Source organism: Populus trichocarpa, chromosome 14 (assembly GCF_000002775.5).
Source record: "Populus trichocarpa isolate Nisqually-1 chromosome 14, P.trichocarpa_v4.1, whole genome shotgun sequence".
Classification (NCBI taxonomy): domain Eukaryota; kingdom Viridiplantae; phylum Streptophyta; class Magnoliopsida; order Malpighiales; family Salicaceae; genus Populus; species Populus trichocarpa.
This window is the reverse complement of record NC_037298.2, coordinates 12,405,067-12,425,889: the sequence shown is the minus strand read 5'-3', so window position 1 is coordinate 12,425,889 and position 20,823 is coordinate 12,405,067. Positions and strand designations below refer to the sequence as shown.

The following is a 20,823-nucleotide window of genomic DNA, read 5'->3' as shown; positions in this document are numbered from 1 at the left end:
AGTCCATTGTTCACTTTTGTAAAAGTGAACAGTGAAGAGTGAATTAATTCACTTTACACTATTTACTTTTATAAAAGTGACAATGAAGAGTGAATATTCACTCTCCACTGTGTGGACACAGTGTGCAAAACGTGGTAAATTGACGTGATAAATCTAAAACTAGCATGATAAAGTTCTTTTTGCCCCCTATTTTTACTTTTCTTCAATTACAGTCCCCTTTGTTTTTTAGAGTTTCATTTCGGTCCAAAACTTTGTTTTCTTAATTTTCAATTCTTGGTTTAAGAAAGAAAAGAGAAAATCACTAGATTTCTATTAACGAGAGAAAATCATCAGTTTGCACCGATTTCATCCTTAAAAACATTGATGTTAATGTCAACTAGTTCCATTCGAGAGGAGCTCCGCTCGGGTTTTTTTTTTCTTTTATCTTGCATGAATAAATAGATTTGAGTTGATGTTTGATTTTTTGAATTTGGATTGATGTTTAATTTTATTTTTTTTATTGATTTGAGCCCATAAATATATTTGTTTGGGTCTTTAGAGTATAAAAAATAGTTGAAAATAGATTTTAAAATAAAAATATCGCTTTCCTCCATTTCCTAGCCACCCTTGTGGCGTCTTGATTTTCCATCGAGCTTGTCTAGTCTAAATTTAATAGCTTCGGATGTAATATTTGGTATTGTGATAGTAGTTGTTTTTCAAAATATTTTTTGTTAGAAATATATTAAAATAATATTTTTTATTTTTTAAAATTTATTTTTGATATTAATACATCAAAATGATCTAAAAAAAACAACTTAAAAAAAATATATCATTTTTTTTATTTTTGAAAAAGTGTGGTGTGCCGTCCAATGGGATCTAAGTCATTGTGGTGTTTAATGACTGCTATTAGATATGTAAATTGTTGGTATTTGTGCGGAGATGCATGGAAGAGGGGATATTGGTAGAATTGCTGCGAGCTGATGAGCAACTTGGTAAGATGGCAGACCGGAAAAAATTGAACCACAAATGACTTCCATCATGAACAAATACGGGCATACACATATATAGAAGATGATCATTGTGAATTGTAATATTGTTTCAGAGTTTACAATTACACTAAATAATTTGTAGTATTTCTGAAATTAATTAGAGGAGGGAGTTTGTGAGGATTAGTGTGAGATGTTTCAGTGGAGATCAGAATATCATCATTATTAATTATTCAATCATTCGGCTTAGCTTTCGCTGATCACGGTAAGTGATGGTTGCCATGCAGCAGAATTTCGAGGTCGCCTCTTTCGTCCATGAGATTGAGAAACATTGCTCGAGCTCTTTAAGGAACTGTCCTCCACCTTAATACCTTTCTTCTCTGAATTTGTGGAATAATCTGCTGCCTTGTGCTTGACATCAAAGCATGTGAATCTTACATGCTTTTTAACACCGGTTTCCTTCCTTAAAGCACTTCTGCAGGATCTTTTCGTGTCCCTTGAAACACTAATATCACTCTGTGAGAAGAATGAACTGCTTGGAACATCGATATTTTGACGTGAGACCATGTCAACTGAGGTATCATTTGAAGCTCGTGAAGCAGAAGAAACTGATGATAATTCTTTGCTTGGTTGTCTGATCTTTCATCGCAGCTTCTTCACGGTATGACGAGGAACAAGTAAAAACTTCTGTCCTGGAATCAGGATTTTCTCTCGCCGGACCACTGAATCCCATGGCCTCCTGAAAACCTCTGGTTTAGCTAAATAATGAGAAGGATATTTCTCCAAGATCCTGGCAGCAGGTGTTGCCATGTAATAGCATTCTATTCTCCCTCCAGCATGGATAATCTTCATGGCAGAGGAAGCAATCTCTGGCTGTCGAGCTGCTGCAGGATTTGCTGGCTTAGCGTGGTCACCGTGTTCGAAAGGTGAGAGTTTATGGACTTGGCGTAACCTGCCAAGCATGTTGGCAAAGCTTCAGCTGGGAATAAGTTGAGTAACAATGAAACTGCACTCTCCTTTTATGGTATAATTGCCTTGGAACATCCGATGGGTTCAAGAGGCAAAGGATAAGAAATTCGAGTGGAAGATAACACCAATGCAAGGATACAAAGGTGAGTCCGAGGGAGGCCATGTTATTTGTACTCTTAGCTTTTGTTGACCTGTCTCTTATCCGGCAGTCACCGGTCGCTCTGAAAACCATCAGTGAGTGCTTTACTTGGACCGGAGAAACACCAAGACCAAAAACATCAGGATCGTTGTTGATCAAGATGATGATATTTAACTCATCCACGCATGGTTCAATAGCTAAATTCTGAATTCCCCAGAGGCCAGCATCCTTACCACAAGCACATGGTTGCCCGACCGAGTCTAAACCGGGCTCTACTTTAGACCTTTCATACCAAACAGATCTGTTGATTTCCAAGTCATTATTCAATCAAATGGCAAACGCATATTGGAAGAGCCTGGTGGTTATTATAGCTCAGATGGTAAGAACTGAAGTTCGAGTCTTTCCATGAACCAGAAAAGGAAGAAAATAATGGCCGTGAAACTCAGCCACTTTCCTCGACTGACCGTGGCAACTTTTCTGGTTGAGCACAGTTCAGCAAAAGATGGACGCACCGCCTTTCTACCAAGCATAAAAAGATCTTGTACAAGCCCCCACTCTACCAGATACGAGCGATGGTGCTGCTTTAACATTGAAAACAGTTTCTCCAGGTCAAGTATAATATTCTTGCCATGGAACTTCCTCCATGAAAATGGCAGTTCAAGATGCATGGGGTCAATTGAAACAATAGAATGTTGTTATTTTTTTTCTTATACGAATTACAACAGTTCAATACATCCTCCTTCTTGTTATCAAAAATCACTTTACATATAAGACAGCGGACGGTCGACGAGAAAAAAAAAAGGGACTTGGAACGATTCTCCACCAGCCTGTCTTGCCTTTCCAGAGCTCTAAAATAACCTCGACATAAGAAAGAATTGAAAAGGATTCTCACCACTCAACAGTAAAACCCTAAAAAATAGTTCAACGACTTCAAAATAAAACGGGGAGAGAAAAAGACTTGAAACTATGACAAGGAAAAATGGTAAAACCACATGGCTGCAACAAGAAAAGGACAGACCTGCACATGCCTACCTCCACTAACTTAAAATGGTCAATATCAGTTACATGCGAACTGCACCTTTTATGCTCTCAATCTAAGCAATTAGATGATACTATTGGCAGATTTCCAGTCCCCTTTTTTTTTTAAGATTTACACTCTCAAATCCAGCCAACGTTGTATCATCTTGCTGCTGACCTCCATCCAAACTTGTTGGAGTTCCCAAAAAATATCCCAAGATTGGACTTGATTCCCTCGTATACAAAAAGAATTGTTTTATCCATGTTTCAGTAGTTGCCAGGCCAGTTGATCTGTTGATGCTGGGGCTGCTGGTAAACATTGGCTGCAGGTCCTACCATATCAACAGCTCCACCCATGGCCTGAGACTGTTGCAGGAGTGGGTGAACAGCTGCTGCGGTCACTGGTTGCCCAGGGTGATAGATATTGGTATAGGTGCCATGGGCAGCCTGAGTTGGTGCAGAAGTCACATGCTGACCTTGAGGAGGAAGGTTGTAGAAGGAACTTGCTGGCAAGCCAGATATGTCTCGGCCAGGAGCAGCAATCCACACAGCCGAACCCTCACTACTCTGCAGAAGCAAATACATCAGTCTTGAGAACAAAATATCATTTTATAGCAAAAACAATCAAACAAATGACTTTATGCGATAAAGGTTTGGGAATACAGGTTTGGAAAACCTGAACACACATTCTAGGACCTACAAGTATTCACAAGACCAACATTACCCATATGCCCTCACAAGCATCTTCAAAAGGTACTCTGGTAAGAACAAGAAGCATCAACATCTTTCAAGATAGCGAGAAACAAGATTGATCTAAACAAAGCACCTAAACTTCTATATGCTGAGCCAAAAGAATCAAAGCAACCAATCTGGCCAGATAAGAGTGCATTGGCAGAATTTGTCATTCTGCAGGGCGCTTTTCTGAATCCAAGATGCGCTGCATTCACCAGAATTTGTCATTCTGCTTAGTTTATTCAGCTGTTAATCTTAAGTTCGCTGATTTTCTTTGCCAAGTTGCTTTATATAGTGGGGTTTGGTACATTAATATCAATGAAATATCATCAATTGTTTATAAAAAATAAAGAACAAAAGAAAAAGAAAAGGTCATACTCAGCATTTCACTGATCCCATGCAGTCCAAATCATTATGCTGTGCATTATTATGGCCTCAAACTACTGCATTCGAATTGAAACGAAGACACCAAATACAAAAGAAGAAAAAATATGGAGAGAATGGCAGTAGCATGTGCAGATTCAAGCAAACCAGCTAAAGGACAAATGTACAGACATATACAAGATTAAAATGCAAGCATCATGTTGATTAATCACCACATTCACCCACTCCTACAACCAAAAACAAACACTCATTCAGAAGAAACAGCTTCCACAATCACTATCACCACCACCATCTCTGTTTCTCATAAACACCAACAGTCCTAGCAGGAGGATGAAAGAATCCTAATCCATATTGTAATTGCACAACTAGTCTGCTCAATAATTCAATAATACTATTGATTCAAGAATGAGACTACTGATTATCAAAATTAACAATAATATTGACACCACAGCCCTCGGTGCTGCCACCATGTTTGCATGAACACCACAAATTCTACAGTCGAGAGGTTAAGAATATAGAACATTAAGAATTAATCATAGTAGACCATGGCAATTATTAACCTACCTGCTGCCCGGTAATGTAAACATTATTTTCCTTGAACTGAGATGCACCAAGATCCTCATTTGTGGTTGTGTTTCCTCCCGTCACCGCAGAATTGGGATTATAACCTGTAGGAGAGGAACCATATGGTCCATAACCACTTGGCATTCCAATGTGAGTTGCATTTACTGTGTTAGTTCCAGGTTTGTATTGCGGCAGTGAATATTTGACCCCTGTGGCTGCTGCAGATGCTGGTGCAGGATACACACTGCCAGCTTGAGGTTGCTGTGGGAATGCACCATTGCTTAAGAATTGGTGGATGCTTGGAGGAGGGACATAATAAGGGGAGAAGTAGGGGGCATATGGGATGTAGTTCGGGGGGAAATGGGATATGTGCAACCCAGTCGGTGGACGGAAGACAGGGACAGGTTGCTGAGTTTGCATGAGCCCAGGTGCTTGGGTCACCAGAGGAGTGGGACCAGCAGTGGAAAGAACTAAAGAATTCCCACCCTGCAAATAGAGATGTGCATCATTAGAATTCAGAAACGTATGAAAATATCTACAAGCACGCTTGTGTTCTCATCTAACAGACAGAATCAGGCACTCCATATAAATAGATCCGCAACACTAGAAGCTCATAAAATCACCTTACACTTTTTAGTTGCAAAATGTCTTATCCGTGAATGAATGTAATCACTCATAAAGAACCAGCCTTACTTGTAGATGTACAAAAGATGATTCAACAAACTGCTAGCTAACATTAGGAAACACAGTGCACAATTACTATATATCACAACCAGTGGCTAGGTGTGGTGCCTTCAACAGAAATGACCTGCAATTGCTATCATTGTTTTGGTCATGCTATGTCATTCCACTTCTCATAAAGATCAGTTCTAGAAATGCATGGGTGTCAAGTACCTAGAAATTCTTCCCTGTCATCACTCTACTAACTATTAGTGCCGCCATAATTGTCATCACTCTACTAACTATTGGTGCCGCCATAATTTTCAATAATGCACCGAGGTGGATTATGTAGGAGCCAGTGAAAGCATCATTCAGAATGAAATAGTACATCACACAGTGATTGCCCTGGGCAGCCAGAATGGCCATCCTTATACAATATTGCCCCTTGAAATCCCTGACTCTTCCCCAAATCTCAAGATCAATAATACAGGGCAGCAGCTTGCTAAGACAATAACTTGACTTTAGATGTGATACCAGGCCACAAGGTCATTAATAAAGATCATCCAAATGGGATGTATTACCTGATTTGACCATCCAAAACAGACAGCATGTTGACGTGATTAAAAAAAAAAAATAGATATCTGATGTCAAAGACCAGCACACTATAAATTGGCAATAACAGAATTTTACTGAGCCAAAAACATGCCCTATACAAAAGCTTAGAATAACTTATGACAGTTTCTGTAACATGTAAGAGGAGTCCTACTAAATAAGATTAACAGATCCTTGCCACTTACTTCAAAATACTAAGCAAAAGGGTAAAGAAAAAACAAGTTGACCTTTAGCATGAGGACTACAAAATAAACACAGCCCGAATGAAGTTAACATGACCCGACAACAAAATAACTACACCATATTTGTGCAATTTGGGGGCAAACTGTGCGGTGAAACAGTAACAGGCTATTGCATTGTACACGGTAATAACTGGTAGCAGATAACACGGTATTTGTTTAGGGTATGCCCAAACCATGCCCCAGAAAATTTTAAAGCATTTAACCAGCGAAGAGGAAAATTAAAACAAAAAAGTTCTATTTCTCAGAGAAGAACACAATCAACAAAAACTCAAAAGGTTTTGCTTAGAAGCATAATTAAAGAGAGGATTTTATCTATTGAAACCTCTTGGAGAGACTGAGAAGTATGAGGAGGCAATACTGCAACATTTCCATTGTACTTGGATGCAACTCCAGGTGCAGGAAAGGGAGAAACGTGACCATCACTATCAGCACTTGAACGATAAAATTGGGCGTAATAACTTGTAGGGTCAAATGGTTGCTGGACCTAGACAATCAAAAAACCACCAGCATGTTAAAGCCAAAATAATTATCCAGACAATATCTCAAAAACTAATTCAGAAACTTGTACATGGAATCACCATCATCTTAACATAACCTCCAAGTTTGGAATAACCAGAAATACTTAATTACAACTATATGAGTCAAGCAAAATGTTCATCTAATCATTACCAGACATCAACACTTGCACCCATGAAGTAAGCAAAATATTCACAATTCAGTGTACATATCATAATGAACAAAGTTTTGGAGGCTTACCACAAAGCTGGGAAGGCGAGAAACATCACGTGCTTGAGATTCTGAGTTCTCAAATGGTGCAATCTGACTACCTAACATTGGAGGAACAAATCCAAAACTGTAGCTTGGAGAAGTATGAACCACCGAGTATTGATGGCCTCCAGACAACAATGCAGCCTCCTGTTTGGACTCATAATCAGGCACTGCATTGGATGAAACATCACCCTCAGCTGATAATTTTCCAGGGACATGTGAAGGCGACTGTGGATGATCAGGATAATTTCCCTCCTCAGCAGTCAACAGTGTATTTTGTTTGCTGGATCCAAGAAAATAAGATGAGAGAGGGAGGGAGGGAGGGAGAGAAGGAACTACTATGAAAGTAACAGCTGAATTTGCATGCTGCATACTCAATAAACCATAGAAAAAATACAAACAAGTAAAAAATCAAACTTGTGTTCTTTGTAAAAAAAAACTCCCTAAATACAGCGGAAGAACCTTTTCTTTAAAAGCACGGGAACTCATAGGACTGGCTACCAAAAAATATTAGGTGGTAAATTGGATGGCTACATATCAATTTAATAACTAAATACAGTAAATAAATATTTTGATACAAAGCACCACTTAATATGCATTAATCTGTTTATCATTGATGTTATTATTATAATCACTTTAAAGGTAACAAACTCACTCTAGCTGGACGAGTCAAGGATATACTTCTTTCCTAGAATGATTTGTCAAGTGTTCAGTCAATTACTTCATTGAAAAGCTAAAAATAGATTTCCTGGTTTTATTTCATCATATATGCCTACACTATTTTCCCACCTTTCTTCTCAAATATATATATATATATAAAGCAAGAAAATGGAGGAGAACGGACCTCAACAGCCAAAATAACATTCCAGTTTATAATCTACCTCTTAGACATGACAGAAATAAAAAGGGAAGGCGCAAAGAAAATCCATAACCTAGGGGACTAGGATATACTCATGATGACATTCAAACTAAACCAAAAACACTATTTGGCACAAACCTTTGAGCTTGTTCCTCCACAGATTCTTCAATAACCTGAGAAGTTTCAGACACAGGTGTGGAACTCTTATCACTCTCGGGGGGGCTAACATGGCATGATGGCACCCCAAAACTAGCATCAAAACTTCCAAAACTCAATTTTGTTCTCTCAGATTCAGGAACATGGATATGGTGAGGAATGATAACATTTTGACGCTGGGGAAGATGCAACTCCTCCAGCTTCTTCTGCAGTTTAGCAGTTGCTTCTTCTGAATCAAAGACACCTGATGAGGGCTGTGAATGGCCACTGGCTTCAAGTGGAATATTAGAGATGGCAGATAAACCCGCTGTTCCAGACTCCTGTGCTACATTAGGGTTTGTGGACTTTGGTTTCCACTCTTTATTAGAGCCAACTGTTGAAGACAGAGGGACTATTAATTATTAAGTACCCAAGTAAGTCAGTAAGCTATTACCAATAAATGTGTAAAAAATAAACAGAAGAGTGGATGCATGGAAAATCTCGTGTGTCCCTCTCTGTTTCTGAAGTTCAGCTGCCTCACATTATGGTATCCAACAGTATGTTCTCACCAAGTCGAAGAAGGCTCCTATTTTTTATAGAAAGTAACCACAAAAAGAACACTATGCAGAACTGTTTGGCAATGCTACATGCCAAACTAAAAAGACATGACCTCAAATGCTGACATTATTGATTTTGATTTTCAGTTGAGAATTCAGATTGAACTATAATGGAAACCACTTCTATGTTACGGAAAGAAAAGGGCATGTGCCTGATCTAGCAATCAATCAAGTAAAAGGAAATAAACCAGGAAGGAGCGGTAGAATAACAAAATATGGGGAAGCCTATTTGTGAAGTATATTTGACAGGATTGCAGTAGTATCCCTTACACAGTTCACCTTAAAATCAACAAACTTGTACTAGAAAGAAATATTCTCAACATTATGCCTTCAAAAAAGCTCAAACGAAGCACATGTAAGCAGGTCCGGAACAAACCTGATGCTTCAACCTTAACATCGACAGAAGATTTAATGTCACACTAGTACAAAACTTAACAATGTCAGAACAGGAATGTAACAAAAGTTATTGCAAAACCCAGTACAAATGTGTACCTTTTTGTGGGCCAATTTGTTGTGACCTGCTACTGTAGTTAGAGGAAGGCCGGCTGCCAGAAGAGCCACCCTGGATTGATGCAGATGAAGGCTGGGAAGACTCGCTGAGCTGGTTCTTCCCAACTCCTTGGTTTTTGCTTGGCAGCTTCCCTTGCATAAATGGAAGGCCAATCTCGGAAGCTGTGATCAGTTAATTTACAAACCATCACAACAAAGCTAAAAGTGCACAAAATATAATCAAATTATCACAAGTCCTGACCTGATTTCTCCGAAGGAATAACTGCATTTGATTCACCCACAGTTCGATGAATCCCCACTTCACGTTTAATTGCACCCACAGTACCAGGAGGATGCAATTCATTAGAAGGTATCAGTACAGGATCTGACAATGAGAAGCAGACTGTTGATGAAGATGCTGGAGTCACAGACATGGAGGAGTTACTAGAGCTTGGCACGGACTCCTTGCATGTGTCCCCAGTTCCAAATGCAATAGTTGGGGTATTATCAACATCAATGCGGGACACTTCCTTTCCCACATTATTAACACCAATAGGTGACGGAGCCACTTCATGTTGATCGCTTCCTGTAGGTAAATTTGAGGCATGGGTTGCACTAGAGTTTCCAGAAACTACACCAGTTGGACCATTGGCCACAACTGCAGACAAGCTGCAATTGATAATTAATGTAATTATTGCTCATACAATAACCTCTGTTAAACCATATCTTGAAAAAGTGGGATTTAAAAATCAAAGTCACCTTGCTGATGCAGTAGTTTCTTTGCTTTTCTCTTCTGAGGCTGACAAAGAAGAGCCAGTGCCCTTCTCTGCAGCATGGCTGATTCCATTGTCCCTTCCAGCAGCAGAGTTCCTTCCACCACCAGTATCTAACCAAGGATCGCAGCCAACAATCAGCTTTGCAGGTATAATACACTTTACTCGTAAAACAAACTATCTGTCATAACTATAGCAAGTATCTAATCCAGTATTACAAATCATGCATCCAAAATAGTGAAGGGAAAAGGGATTCGAGACTATCAATGAAATGGTATCCGTAAAACTCTTAGTATAAAGTTATTTATATGGATATACTGTTTGCATGCCTATGCAGTATTTATAAAGATGACAGCCAACAAAATAAGACATGAAAATACTGAAGCATAACCACATATTTTAAAAAGAAGGGAGCAATCCAGCAACTTTAATCTTCAACAAGCTGTGTTTAAAAACAGTTGTTTACCATGTGCTGTGCGACGAGGTGAGAAGATCGTGCGACTGCCTCTACTCACCCGCCCCTGTGAACCAGACCTCCATCGAGAATCTCCAGACTCTCTGTTGTGCGCATTCTGCTTTAAAGAAGTAGAATGCTATTAGAGCTCAGAATTTGTATATGAAACACAAAAAAATGATTACATCTTTCCTAAATGCGCTTTCATGTAACCACGTGATGAAAAGGCCAACATAATCAAACAAAAATAAGTAACTTCTTTTCCGCCACATTTGTCTAAGCCCAAAATCCCTGCCACTTGAGCCTTTAATGCCTCGATATCATCTGTTCATCATTAACCTGTAGCCCCTTCATCAATCCCCTTGCCCTAGTCCATTAGTTCTCAGAAACCCCTGCTATTATCCTATGGAAATTGTATAGCATTGTCCCGCCTTCAAAGTTTTTCTTAAAATTGCACAGCTTTCTCACATCCAATTGCACCAGCAAAGAATATGTTTATAGATGTTCAAATACAGAAACCAAGTTACATAGAGGCACCAAAAAATTATGAACTCTTAATGTCCCTGAAGCAGACAGGCATTATCTCAATTCAGTAATTGGATAAAACTCCATTAAAAAATATGTCATGTTAAGCAATATTGCATCCCGAACAACATTATTATACCAGTCTTATAAAAGTGAAAATAATTGCAACAGATTTGCTTGCAATCATTTAGCAGGAAAGGAAGCCAGTGACAGGTAAGAGTTTGGAGAAACAAATGAAGTTACCTCTTTTTTCCTGTCACGCTTCCTTTTGACTTCGTGAAATGGATCTGCAAAACGATAGACATGCTTGTAGTCTCAGTTGTAAAGGGAATCAAAAATTACAGAGAGACAATTTCAGTGTCACGATTCATCCTCAGCTTCTTGAACAATAAGAAATAAAGTTAGTGAGCAGTTGAAAACAACTTGCAAGATGTAAAAATCACAGTATGGTAGGAGCCAAAACCCCATTCATAGGACCCCAATTATCGACTTCAAAGTTCACTAAAAAAGGTGCATCTAATTCTTCTCGTTAACACTTTGAAAATATAAGCAATGATTTCATTTCCACAAATTCAAACATGAAAGCCAAGGACAAAGCTTTCCTTCCAGGAACAAAAAGAAGTCGCCAAAAAAAAACTATAGCAAAATCTAACTTATTAGCCCCACAAGTTCACGAAAAGTTGAAAACAAAATACAGTAAAAACACCCCACAAAAGAAAATTAAGAAAACCCCCTATTTCTCATAGACCGAATTCAAAACCTAAAAAAAAAAATCAAGTCTTTAACGACGGATCACATCAAAACCAGAAGAATCCACACGGTCTAAGGCAATGAGCTTGAGAACAAGAAACCCCACAAGGCAAAATGAAAAGGACGAGGAGCAGAGACCTTGAGAGAGAAGTTTTTGAGCGGTTTCATTGGGATCCATAGAGCACTCCTTGAGCATTGCATAAATCTCCTCGTCACTGTGATTTCCTGCGATCTCCTTGATGTTCTGGATCGTCTTCCTCGCGTTGCTCGGGATTGAAACCCTAACCCCACCACCGCTCATCTTCACTCTCACCAACACCAACCCCCTCTCCTCCTTATAAATATAAATATATATGTAAAAAAAATAATCAAGTATGGGCTATTTTTATTAAAATAATAGATATTGAGTGTATTTATTTTTTATACGAGTAAATGGGAGGAAGCTACGAGAGCTTGTTAGGGTTTATATGATTGAGAGGTGGGGTTGGTTGGACTGTGATTTTGGGTTTTGATCAGGATTTTTTTTTTTTTTTTTTTTAATTGATCGAAGGAGGTGAAAGGGAGAGGAGGGAGGAGAAGAAAAGAGGGAGGAGAAGAAAGGGAGGGAGCAAAATGTATGTTGTAGTGTGGCTTGGAATTGTAGGGCTTAATGGTTTCTTACCTTTTATTACAAATTTCTTAGAAGAAACATCAATATAGTCCCTAAAATGTGATCAAATTATCATCAAGGACAGAATTGTTTTATTTTGTCAATTCTGCTCCAAACAAATGGATATTAGGCAATCTCGTCCCTCGATCCCTTCATTGTTCATGCTCGTTAATCGCTTCCAAATTAAAGGGGAATTTACAATGATATGACACTAAAGTTGTGGGTGGAAACACTTAACGAATATATACAAATTGAACAAAATATTTAGCCATCACTAGCAATGGATTGGATTGGATAGAAGATTGTAGAGCCTTTTTACTAGCCCAATGACACTTCATTTCTCTCTATTTCCATAAAAAAAACAAAATGTACACGTAGGTTTTATTGATGCCTTTCACACTCAGCAGTCCATTGCATCTGGATCAAAGTGCTAGGGTATGTTACTTAACTAGGAAGTAAAAGATGCGCCTCGAGACCTAAATAAGTAATGGTTGTTTTTTAAAATGAATTTTACTTGAAAATATATTAAAATATTTTTTTTTTGTTTTTTAAGATTTATTTTTAATATCAACACATCAAAATATCAAAAAATATTAATTTAAAATAAAAAAAATTCAAAAACTCCAATTAAAACACGGTGTTAAATACTTTTTTATTGGTTAAGTATATTTTTCTCTCGGTTTATGTGGGTCGGTTTTTGCAATGCTAGCTCCTTTCTAACAAAATATATACTGTTATGATTTACAACATTTGTTATTTTTTTCACTTCTTATCATTGAAAATCAACATTAGTCGAAAGAGATGTTGATTTTGTTTAAGTGGTCAAGAAGGTTGACTTTCTGTTTCTGTTTTTTTTTAACTTTGAACTTTGAGAGTTTATCCATTGCACTCCCTAAGAAATACTCTACGAGAGACAATGACAAGGATCACATCATTTATCAAGGAATACCAACCATTTAAATCCTTGTGACCTGTGTTTTTTTTATTATTATTAATGTAGGTGTTCGGACTAGTTTACGCATACCTCGACTAATTTCACGGGCCCTGAAGTTAACAATTATGTAAACTTTAAGTGACTTTAAGATTTGTGAGACTCGAACTGGTAATTTTTACGGAGTAAATTTAGAACAAGATATATCCTAGGACATGACCCATGTTTAATTAATCACAAAATGACCTATTAGTTTGAATAAACATTCATAAATAATTTATTTGCATTGCATATCATTTTCTTATAAAAGAAGCACAATAACAGTGTTTTTTTTTAAATTAATGTAGGTGTTCGGACTAGCTTGCGCATACCTCGACTAATTTCACGGGCCCTGAAGTTAACAATCATGTAAACTTTAAGTGACTTTAAGATTTGTAAGACTCGAACTGGTAATTTTTACGGAGTAAATTTAGAACGAGGTATATCTTAGGAGATGACCCATGTTTAATTAATCACAAAATGACCTATTAGTTTGAATAAACATTCATAAATAATTTATTTGCATTGCACATCATTTTCTTATAAAAGAAGCACAATAACATCTTTCCATGCAAGTTATTTGATATTACAGCGAAAAAGAAAAAGGAAACATCAATTCGGCAGAGGTGGTGTCGTTGTTTTATCCCAGCTGGGGAGACATGGAAGTCATTTCACGGGATCCATTCCTGTCATACAAAGAATGCCACGAAGAGATTTACATGAACAATCCATGTAACATTGCTGTAAGCTTGCTTCATGGGAAACCCACTTGCTGACAGTCAAATTTATATATTTCATGTTTGTATTTTCTGATTCCAAGGTTATGCAGTAGGCAGACTATAGATGATGCTCCATGGCTTGGATGGAAGATACCAGGAGATATCTTGAATGGTGGGTGTTATCGGACACGGTGAGAGGAGGTTGGGTGAGAAAATGATGAATATGAGATAATTATAAATTCATCTTTGTTTATTAAAAAAAAAAATCTTAATTACTCGTCTTGAATTTACATTGTGGATTACAATGATTTTATTTTTTTTTACTTTGATATTTTACATTTTCATCATTGATTTTTTTTATTTGGCTCTTTTACATTGTGATGATATGGGCTTGGGCTCGGTGGGTTGTTTTGTCTACATATAAATGAGGATGTTGAGGAAATATTTTATTGCTTAGTTTGACAGAATAAAATTTAATTTTATTGGTTTAAAGAGATTAAAACTTAAAAAACTGAATTTTAAGTTTTGGCAAATATTTATCCCCTTTAATTTTCTTCCATTAAGGACTAGGTTGTACATGCAGGGGGGATTTCATGGTTTTTTTTCCCCATTACTTAACTTTTTTTTATTTGATCCTTCCAGATTTGGTTTTTTTTAGAAATTGATGTAATGGTTTATTTTGATTGTCTAGATATAGAGATCTCACAATATCAATTAAAAGTTTCAGTGTTCGGTTGATGTTTAGTTTGTCAAAATAAAACTAAATTTTGTTGATTTAGAGTAATTAGAACTTGAGAAACCAAATTTTTGTTAGTTTAATATATCATTTAGTCAATTGGTTGGTTAGACATGACATTATTATATTAATGTAAATACATATTTATTATTAATAAAGACTTAATTTATCTTTAATAATCATATAATTTTAAATTAATAAATTTAGAGTAAAGATTAAGTCCATGGGATAAGTATTTTGCAAATGAAATTATAAAGTTGTTATAATTATGAGATTCTTATTGCATCAAAACATTATTTCTAAAGTGTTCATGGTCGATGCTCTTTTAAATATTGGACATTCATTAGAGCCATAAAGACCGGTGCAGATTATGTTATTTCATTTATAAAAGAAAATAGTTATTCTCATAAGCTGAGGTATAAGGGATACCTAGAACTATTATGTAGGTGCTTGTCATAAGACATGCACACTAAACTGAACCGCATGAGAATTCTATATGTAGAGATCATCTATATCTATGGAAAGGCTCATGTGACGGTTGTATATGTGATCCTTAGACTTGAGATCATTAAGTCATCTTATATAGAGAATGTTATATTTTGATTCATGCTATATGTTATCTTAATCGAGGTAACAAAAGGACATACATTGGGTATATCATAAACTATATGAGGGTACTTGAATAATCAAGAGAGGATTCATCACCCTAGGTGAATTATAAAAAAATATTTTATCTGTTCTCAAGTAGCATTGATGGAGAAATCCTTAGCCACTGTGGAATGATATTTGAAAAGAGTTTCAGATCTTATTCAAACGATCAATGACTATTATGTAGAGAACAAACATAATTTAACATGGCAGACATACTTCATGCTTTAATGTTAAATCAGAACATTATTGATAAAAATGATATTAATTACACTGAGAAACCGGTCACTTAAAGGTTAAGTCAAATCACTAAATATTTTTTTTAATATTTTGGGGATTATGACACGCTACTAGATAATGCACCTGATCTTTAAATATAAATTAATCAATTGTTTAATTAATAATAAATTAAATTGTTTAATTTATTTAATTCTATTTAATTAGAATTATAATTTATATCTGGGTCAACATATTAGAAACCTAATAGGTCACACGTATTAAGAATCATTAGTCAGAAATTAAAACTGAGATGATTTAATTAAGTATGACTTGATTAAAATATATTTTAGAAATTAAAGACTAAAGTATAATTAATATAGAGATTATATTTCTAGACCTAGAAAAAATCAAGTAAAGACTTGATTGAGTTAATTTCTAAAATTATCCTGAATTAATTTATGAATATTATTCAGTGGCAAATTGATATTTCATATGTTCTCTAATAGTATTGATTGAGAAATCCTTAGACAATGTGGAATGAGATTTTAAAAGAGTTTCAGATGTTATTCAAACGATCAATGACTATTATGTAGAGAATAAACATGATTTAACATGGCAGATATATTTCATGCTTTATTGTTAAATTGAAACATTATTGATAAAGAGATATTAATTACATTGAGAAATTGATCACTAAAAGATTAAGTCAAATCACTAATGACTTTTCTAATATTTGAGGGATCATGACATGTTGCTAGACGATGCAACTGAACTTCAAATATAAATTTATCAATTGTTTAATTGATAGCAAATTAAATTGTTTAACTTATTTAATTCTATTTAATTATAATTATAATTTATATTTGGGCCAATTTATTAGGAACCTAATGCGTCACACACATTAAAAACTATTAGTTAGAAATTAAATTGTGATGATTTAATGAAGTATGACTTGATTCAAATATATTTTAGAAATTAAGACTGGAATATAATTAATACAAGGATTATATTTCTAGACCTAGAAAAAACACGAAGAACTTGATTAAGTTAATTTCTCCTGATTAATATATGGATATTATTCAGGGAGCAAATTGATATTTTGCCAATTTATAAGGTTTTTCAGATTTCTCTATAAATAGTAAATTATGTCTCTTATTTTATATAGTTGTGGTTGTCTATTAGACAAAAAAATTATACAAACATAAAATTAGAGTAAACACTCTAGTCATAGAAATCCTTCTCTCCTAAATAAGGATTTGAGAGATTTCTCACGAGTGGTTTGTATGGATTATTGTTGGAGGTCGAACAATTAGATGACTTATGGTTTGCGACAACTCAGTCTTTAAAAAATTATTTAAAGCAAAAAAAGATCAGGTCTTCAGGTAACAAATCCCTAAACAACTCTTGATCTATCTAATGAGATCCTAAGGACTCTCAAATAATTTTATTTCATAGTTTTCACTACTTGTATGATATTCGGGAAACCCAATAATTTTATACTAAAACAAATACAGGGGACTAAAATTAACAAGCATGTGAAGATCGGTCAAGGTGTGCAATACACGCATCAGCGAGTAAAGGAAGTCACAACACTTTAGTGGCACATATGGCTTCCTTCAGTGGCTAAACATCGCCTTTTGTGGTTGTGTTAGTATCACGACATTTTCTTTCATCTAGGGTGACGCATGTCATTTGAAGATCGACAACATGTCGCATATGACACTTTCTTTCTTATTTCCCTCTTTTCTCTATCTTCTCATTGGAATTTAAATTGATCTATTCACAATTCAAAGTTGTCCTCTAATGTTATTGTCATTTCAAATTTGGTCTTCACTCTTTTATTTTTTCTTTTTTTTGCAATCATTTTGTAATTTTTTTTAATTTCACTCTTTAATCCAAATTTTAGATTGTCCTTTTTTTTCCAAATTTGATCATCATTTTTTATCACTATTTTTTGTTTTGGATCTTTTTGTAAAATTGATTTTTTTTTTCAATTTCATCCATTGAACCAAGATTATAAATTGTCCTCTCAATTTTTTTTTTCAAATTTGATCCCCGTTCTTTTGATTGTTATTTTTTGTTTAGGGTCCTTTTATAAAATTGATTTTTTTTAATTTCATCATTTAATATCGGGTTGTCGGGAATTAAGCTTTGTTGTTTTTCCATGTAGGGTGATCCCAATCTAAAAATTAACCTGGGTCACAAGTTTAAAAAGTTAACCCGAGTTGACATTAGTGTTTTATAGGGATATGTTTCTCATTGATTTTCTATTTCATTTCTATCCTTCAACATTTGATTTTTTTAGAAATTGGACCTTCGTGATTTTCTTCGGTTTTGTTTTTATACGGTTATTCTAGTTTCATGACTGAGCTCAAATTTAACAGGTTAGCCCTGATTGACTCGGGTCTTTCATAGGGCTATTTTTTTAATTTAATACTTTTTTAATTTTATCCTTCAATGTTTGATTGATTTTAGAATTGAACTTTATAATTTTTTTTTTATTTTATCTTCTACTGGGTAATCCAATTCACATAATCCAGGTAGCAGGGTTTGGTGGCCTTACCCAGGTTTGTAGGTGTTTTTTTTATCCTTTTTTATTGATTTTTTTTTTATTTCACCCTTCTACATTGGTTTTTTTTCTTTGGAATTAGGCTTTGTATTTTTCTTTTCTTTTTATTTGGTTTGCAGCCTCATAACCCGGTTTGCATGTTTGGCATTCTAACTCAGGTCATTTTTGTTGCTGTTTTTTTCAATATCATCATTTCGCGTTGGGTTGGCTAAGAATTAAGCTCCATCATGTTTTTTACTTTTAGCAAATGCTCTTTTTGTGCAGTATATTATGATCACTTTTTTTAAAAAAAATTTGATCAATTTAGTATCGTTGCCCATTTTTTTTTATCATCTAAATAACTAATACTAGCTTATTTGATCTAGTCGGTTTTATGATTCTAGTAATAGATTTTTTTTACTTCTTTAAAACATACCTGCAGAGCATGGACATTCTTTTTTTTTACGCTAAAAATATTTTTTGGCCCAACTCACGACATAACACAGACCATTAATCTAGTACATGTCTAAATATATTAGTTTTGGGCACATTCAATTCAATTTAAAATAGAGATAGAACCCACATTTTTTTATTTTTCATTGAAAATTATTAACGAGAGAAAAAAACCTTACTTCTCCCTAAACCAAAAATAAAACTTTTCCCTATAGTCATCGGGGGATACCACCAGCCTATTTCTTGTTGACGACCAGCCCCTATATCTTCCTTACTTCCTCTTATTCTTTTTTAGATCTTTTTTGTTTTTTTCTATTATTCTCTTTTATGTATTCCTTTTCCATGTCTTAGATCTAGATCTCTAATTGCATATCTTTTTTATTTGTCTATTTTGAATAAATAAGATCTAAATCTCTATGGATCTAACTTTATGGTTTCATTTGATCCTAGTTTTAGATTTGGTTTTATCTATATATGTGTTGTTATTTCAAGTCCTTATTTATCAAGATTTTGAATCTCTTTAATAAACATTCAAAGAGTATTTTTATTTGTTTGGAGGGGTGTGGTATTGGTTGAAGAAGGTGTATCTTTCATCAATAAAGCCTGGTAGCATGGTTCGTTCTCTATCGATAAAAGATGACTAAACTCATTTTCTTTCTTTGTGATGTTTCATGTCTCAATATGGTTATTCAAAAGTATGACATTTCATAGAGTTTCATTCAAAGCTCAAATCATTATAAGAACAAATAACATGTTGATGGACTAATCCATAAAACATTGTTGTGAGCTTCACAGGAAACCCACCTGCAAAAGGTTAAGTTTATAATACATTTCATGTGTTGTATTTTATGATTCCAAGGTTATGCAATCCACAAACTATAGATGTTTCATGGCTTAGATGAAAGCTATTAGGTGGCATCTTGAATGATTTTCATCAAACACATTTAAAGGTTGGACAAGAAAAGGATGAATGGGTAAATATAGGATAATTATAAATTCATTTTTATACATGTCTGAATAGGTTTGTTTTAGGCATATTTAATCCGATTTAAAACAAAGATAAACTCACCGTACCAAGTATTTTTACAAATTTTTGTGTATAAATATCATAAAGACTTGGGGGCTACTAATAAACCTAAATTTAGGGGTCTAAAACCCCCCTATAAAACCCAACCTCCCTTGGGCTCAGCTAAAAGAGTGACGCATCTTCTTTGGGCACAAATACGTTTTGGATCATACTCTCTCCACGCCTATTAAGAGTATAAAAGTCCTATAATGACTCATCATATTTTCTATCGATATTAATGTTATGTAAGAGATAGTGTGTAAAAGTCCTTTACGAACTCACTATACTTTCTATCCCAATTAATACATATGTTAGGGATATTTTTCCTCATTAATATATATCACATATATTTCCATCTTTAATACTATTGGGGCAATATTATACTTTAGTCACTCCTCTCTATAAAAAGACTTATGGACTATAACTAGACCATGAATCATTTAAATAAAAAGTTTAAAATCTTCATTCTCCACAAGATATTTATTTTTAGAATATCTCTATGTATTATTATTGTATTTTCTCTCGAAAAGTTACTTAATCATCAGAGAGTCTCTAAATTCATCAAAGAGGATCTTCTGCAAGTATTAGGCACCTGCCTCCAGCCACTTTGGTTAGAGAGAATGAATCAGATTGCCAGAACCAAGAGATTAACAAATTATCCAAGACATATGCTTTGTCTCCATGCTACTTGGATTTTTTAGGATATCAATAGTTTCCATTATAACTTTATAAAGTTTCAACTTTACCCCTTACTACTAAATAAGTAACGAAAAGCTCTCTTTCTTTGTATTTTTATTAACACTTCATGCTGATATTTTCCTATTAAACTCTCACGTATTTTATCATATTTCATGAAAAAACACTTAAAAACCCAAAAGAACTCAATTGAAAAGGCAAACTATTTAATGATAACAGTTAACATTTAAACATTTTAACAACTAGAAGAGTGATATTTAGATATTTGAAACTATAAAAGGTAGAATTGGAACATCGATGATTTCATAGGGGTAAGAAATAAATAAAAAATTTTACTCGAACCTAAATTATATGTAGAGACTAGTCCATTGACCCGTGTTCCATCGCGGGCTAGATTAAATTTTTTTAAATGTAAAAAAGAATTTTAAAACCGTGGGGATTCTTTGACAATGTCATTAAACTTGG

General features: G+C 34.9%; 1 protein-coding gene across 1 annotated transcript; it reads right to left on the bottom strand.

Moving 5' to 3' along the window:
- Positions 1 to 2,749: 2,749 nt before the first annotated feature.
- On the bottom strand, positions 2,750 to 12,287 carry LOC7456017 (GBF-interacting protein 1-like). The gene is made up of 11 exons (XM_002320495.4): positions 11,793 to 12,287; positions 11,148 to 11,191; positions 10,392 to 10,497; positions 9,912 to 10,038; positions 9,415 to 9,821; positions 9,156 to 9,335; positions 8,050 to 8,440; positions 7,041 to 7,335; positions 6,607 to 6,768; positions 4,771 to 5,256; positions 2,750 to 3,657 (listed from the first exon to the last, which is right to left on the bottom strand). Exons 1-11 carry the CDS (start codon positions 11,953 to 11,955, stop codon positions 3,358 to 3,360), a joined length of 2,661 nt encoding a protein of 886 aa, XP_002320531.4. The 5' UTR covers positions 11,956 to 12,287; the 3' UTR covers positions 2,750 to 3,357.
- Positions 12,288 to 20,823: the final 8,536 nt, after the last annotated feature.

Excerpts from the sequence above, each read along its gene's own strand:
- LOC7456017 (XM_002320495.4), bottom strand. The coding sequence starts at position 11,955 with ATGAGCGGTGGTGGGGTTAGGGTTTCAATCCCGAGCAACGCGAGGAAG. Across the intron at positions 11,192-11,792 it reads TCAAAAACTTCTCTCTCAAG|ATCCATTTCACGAAGTCAAA; the intron begins GTCTCTGCTCCT and ends ATCGTTTTGCAG. Across the intron at positions 9,822-9,911 it reads GAAACTACTGCATCAGCAAG|CTTGTCTGCAGTTGTGGCCA; the intron begins GTGACTTTGATT and ends TATCAATTGCAG.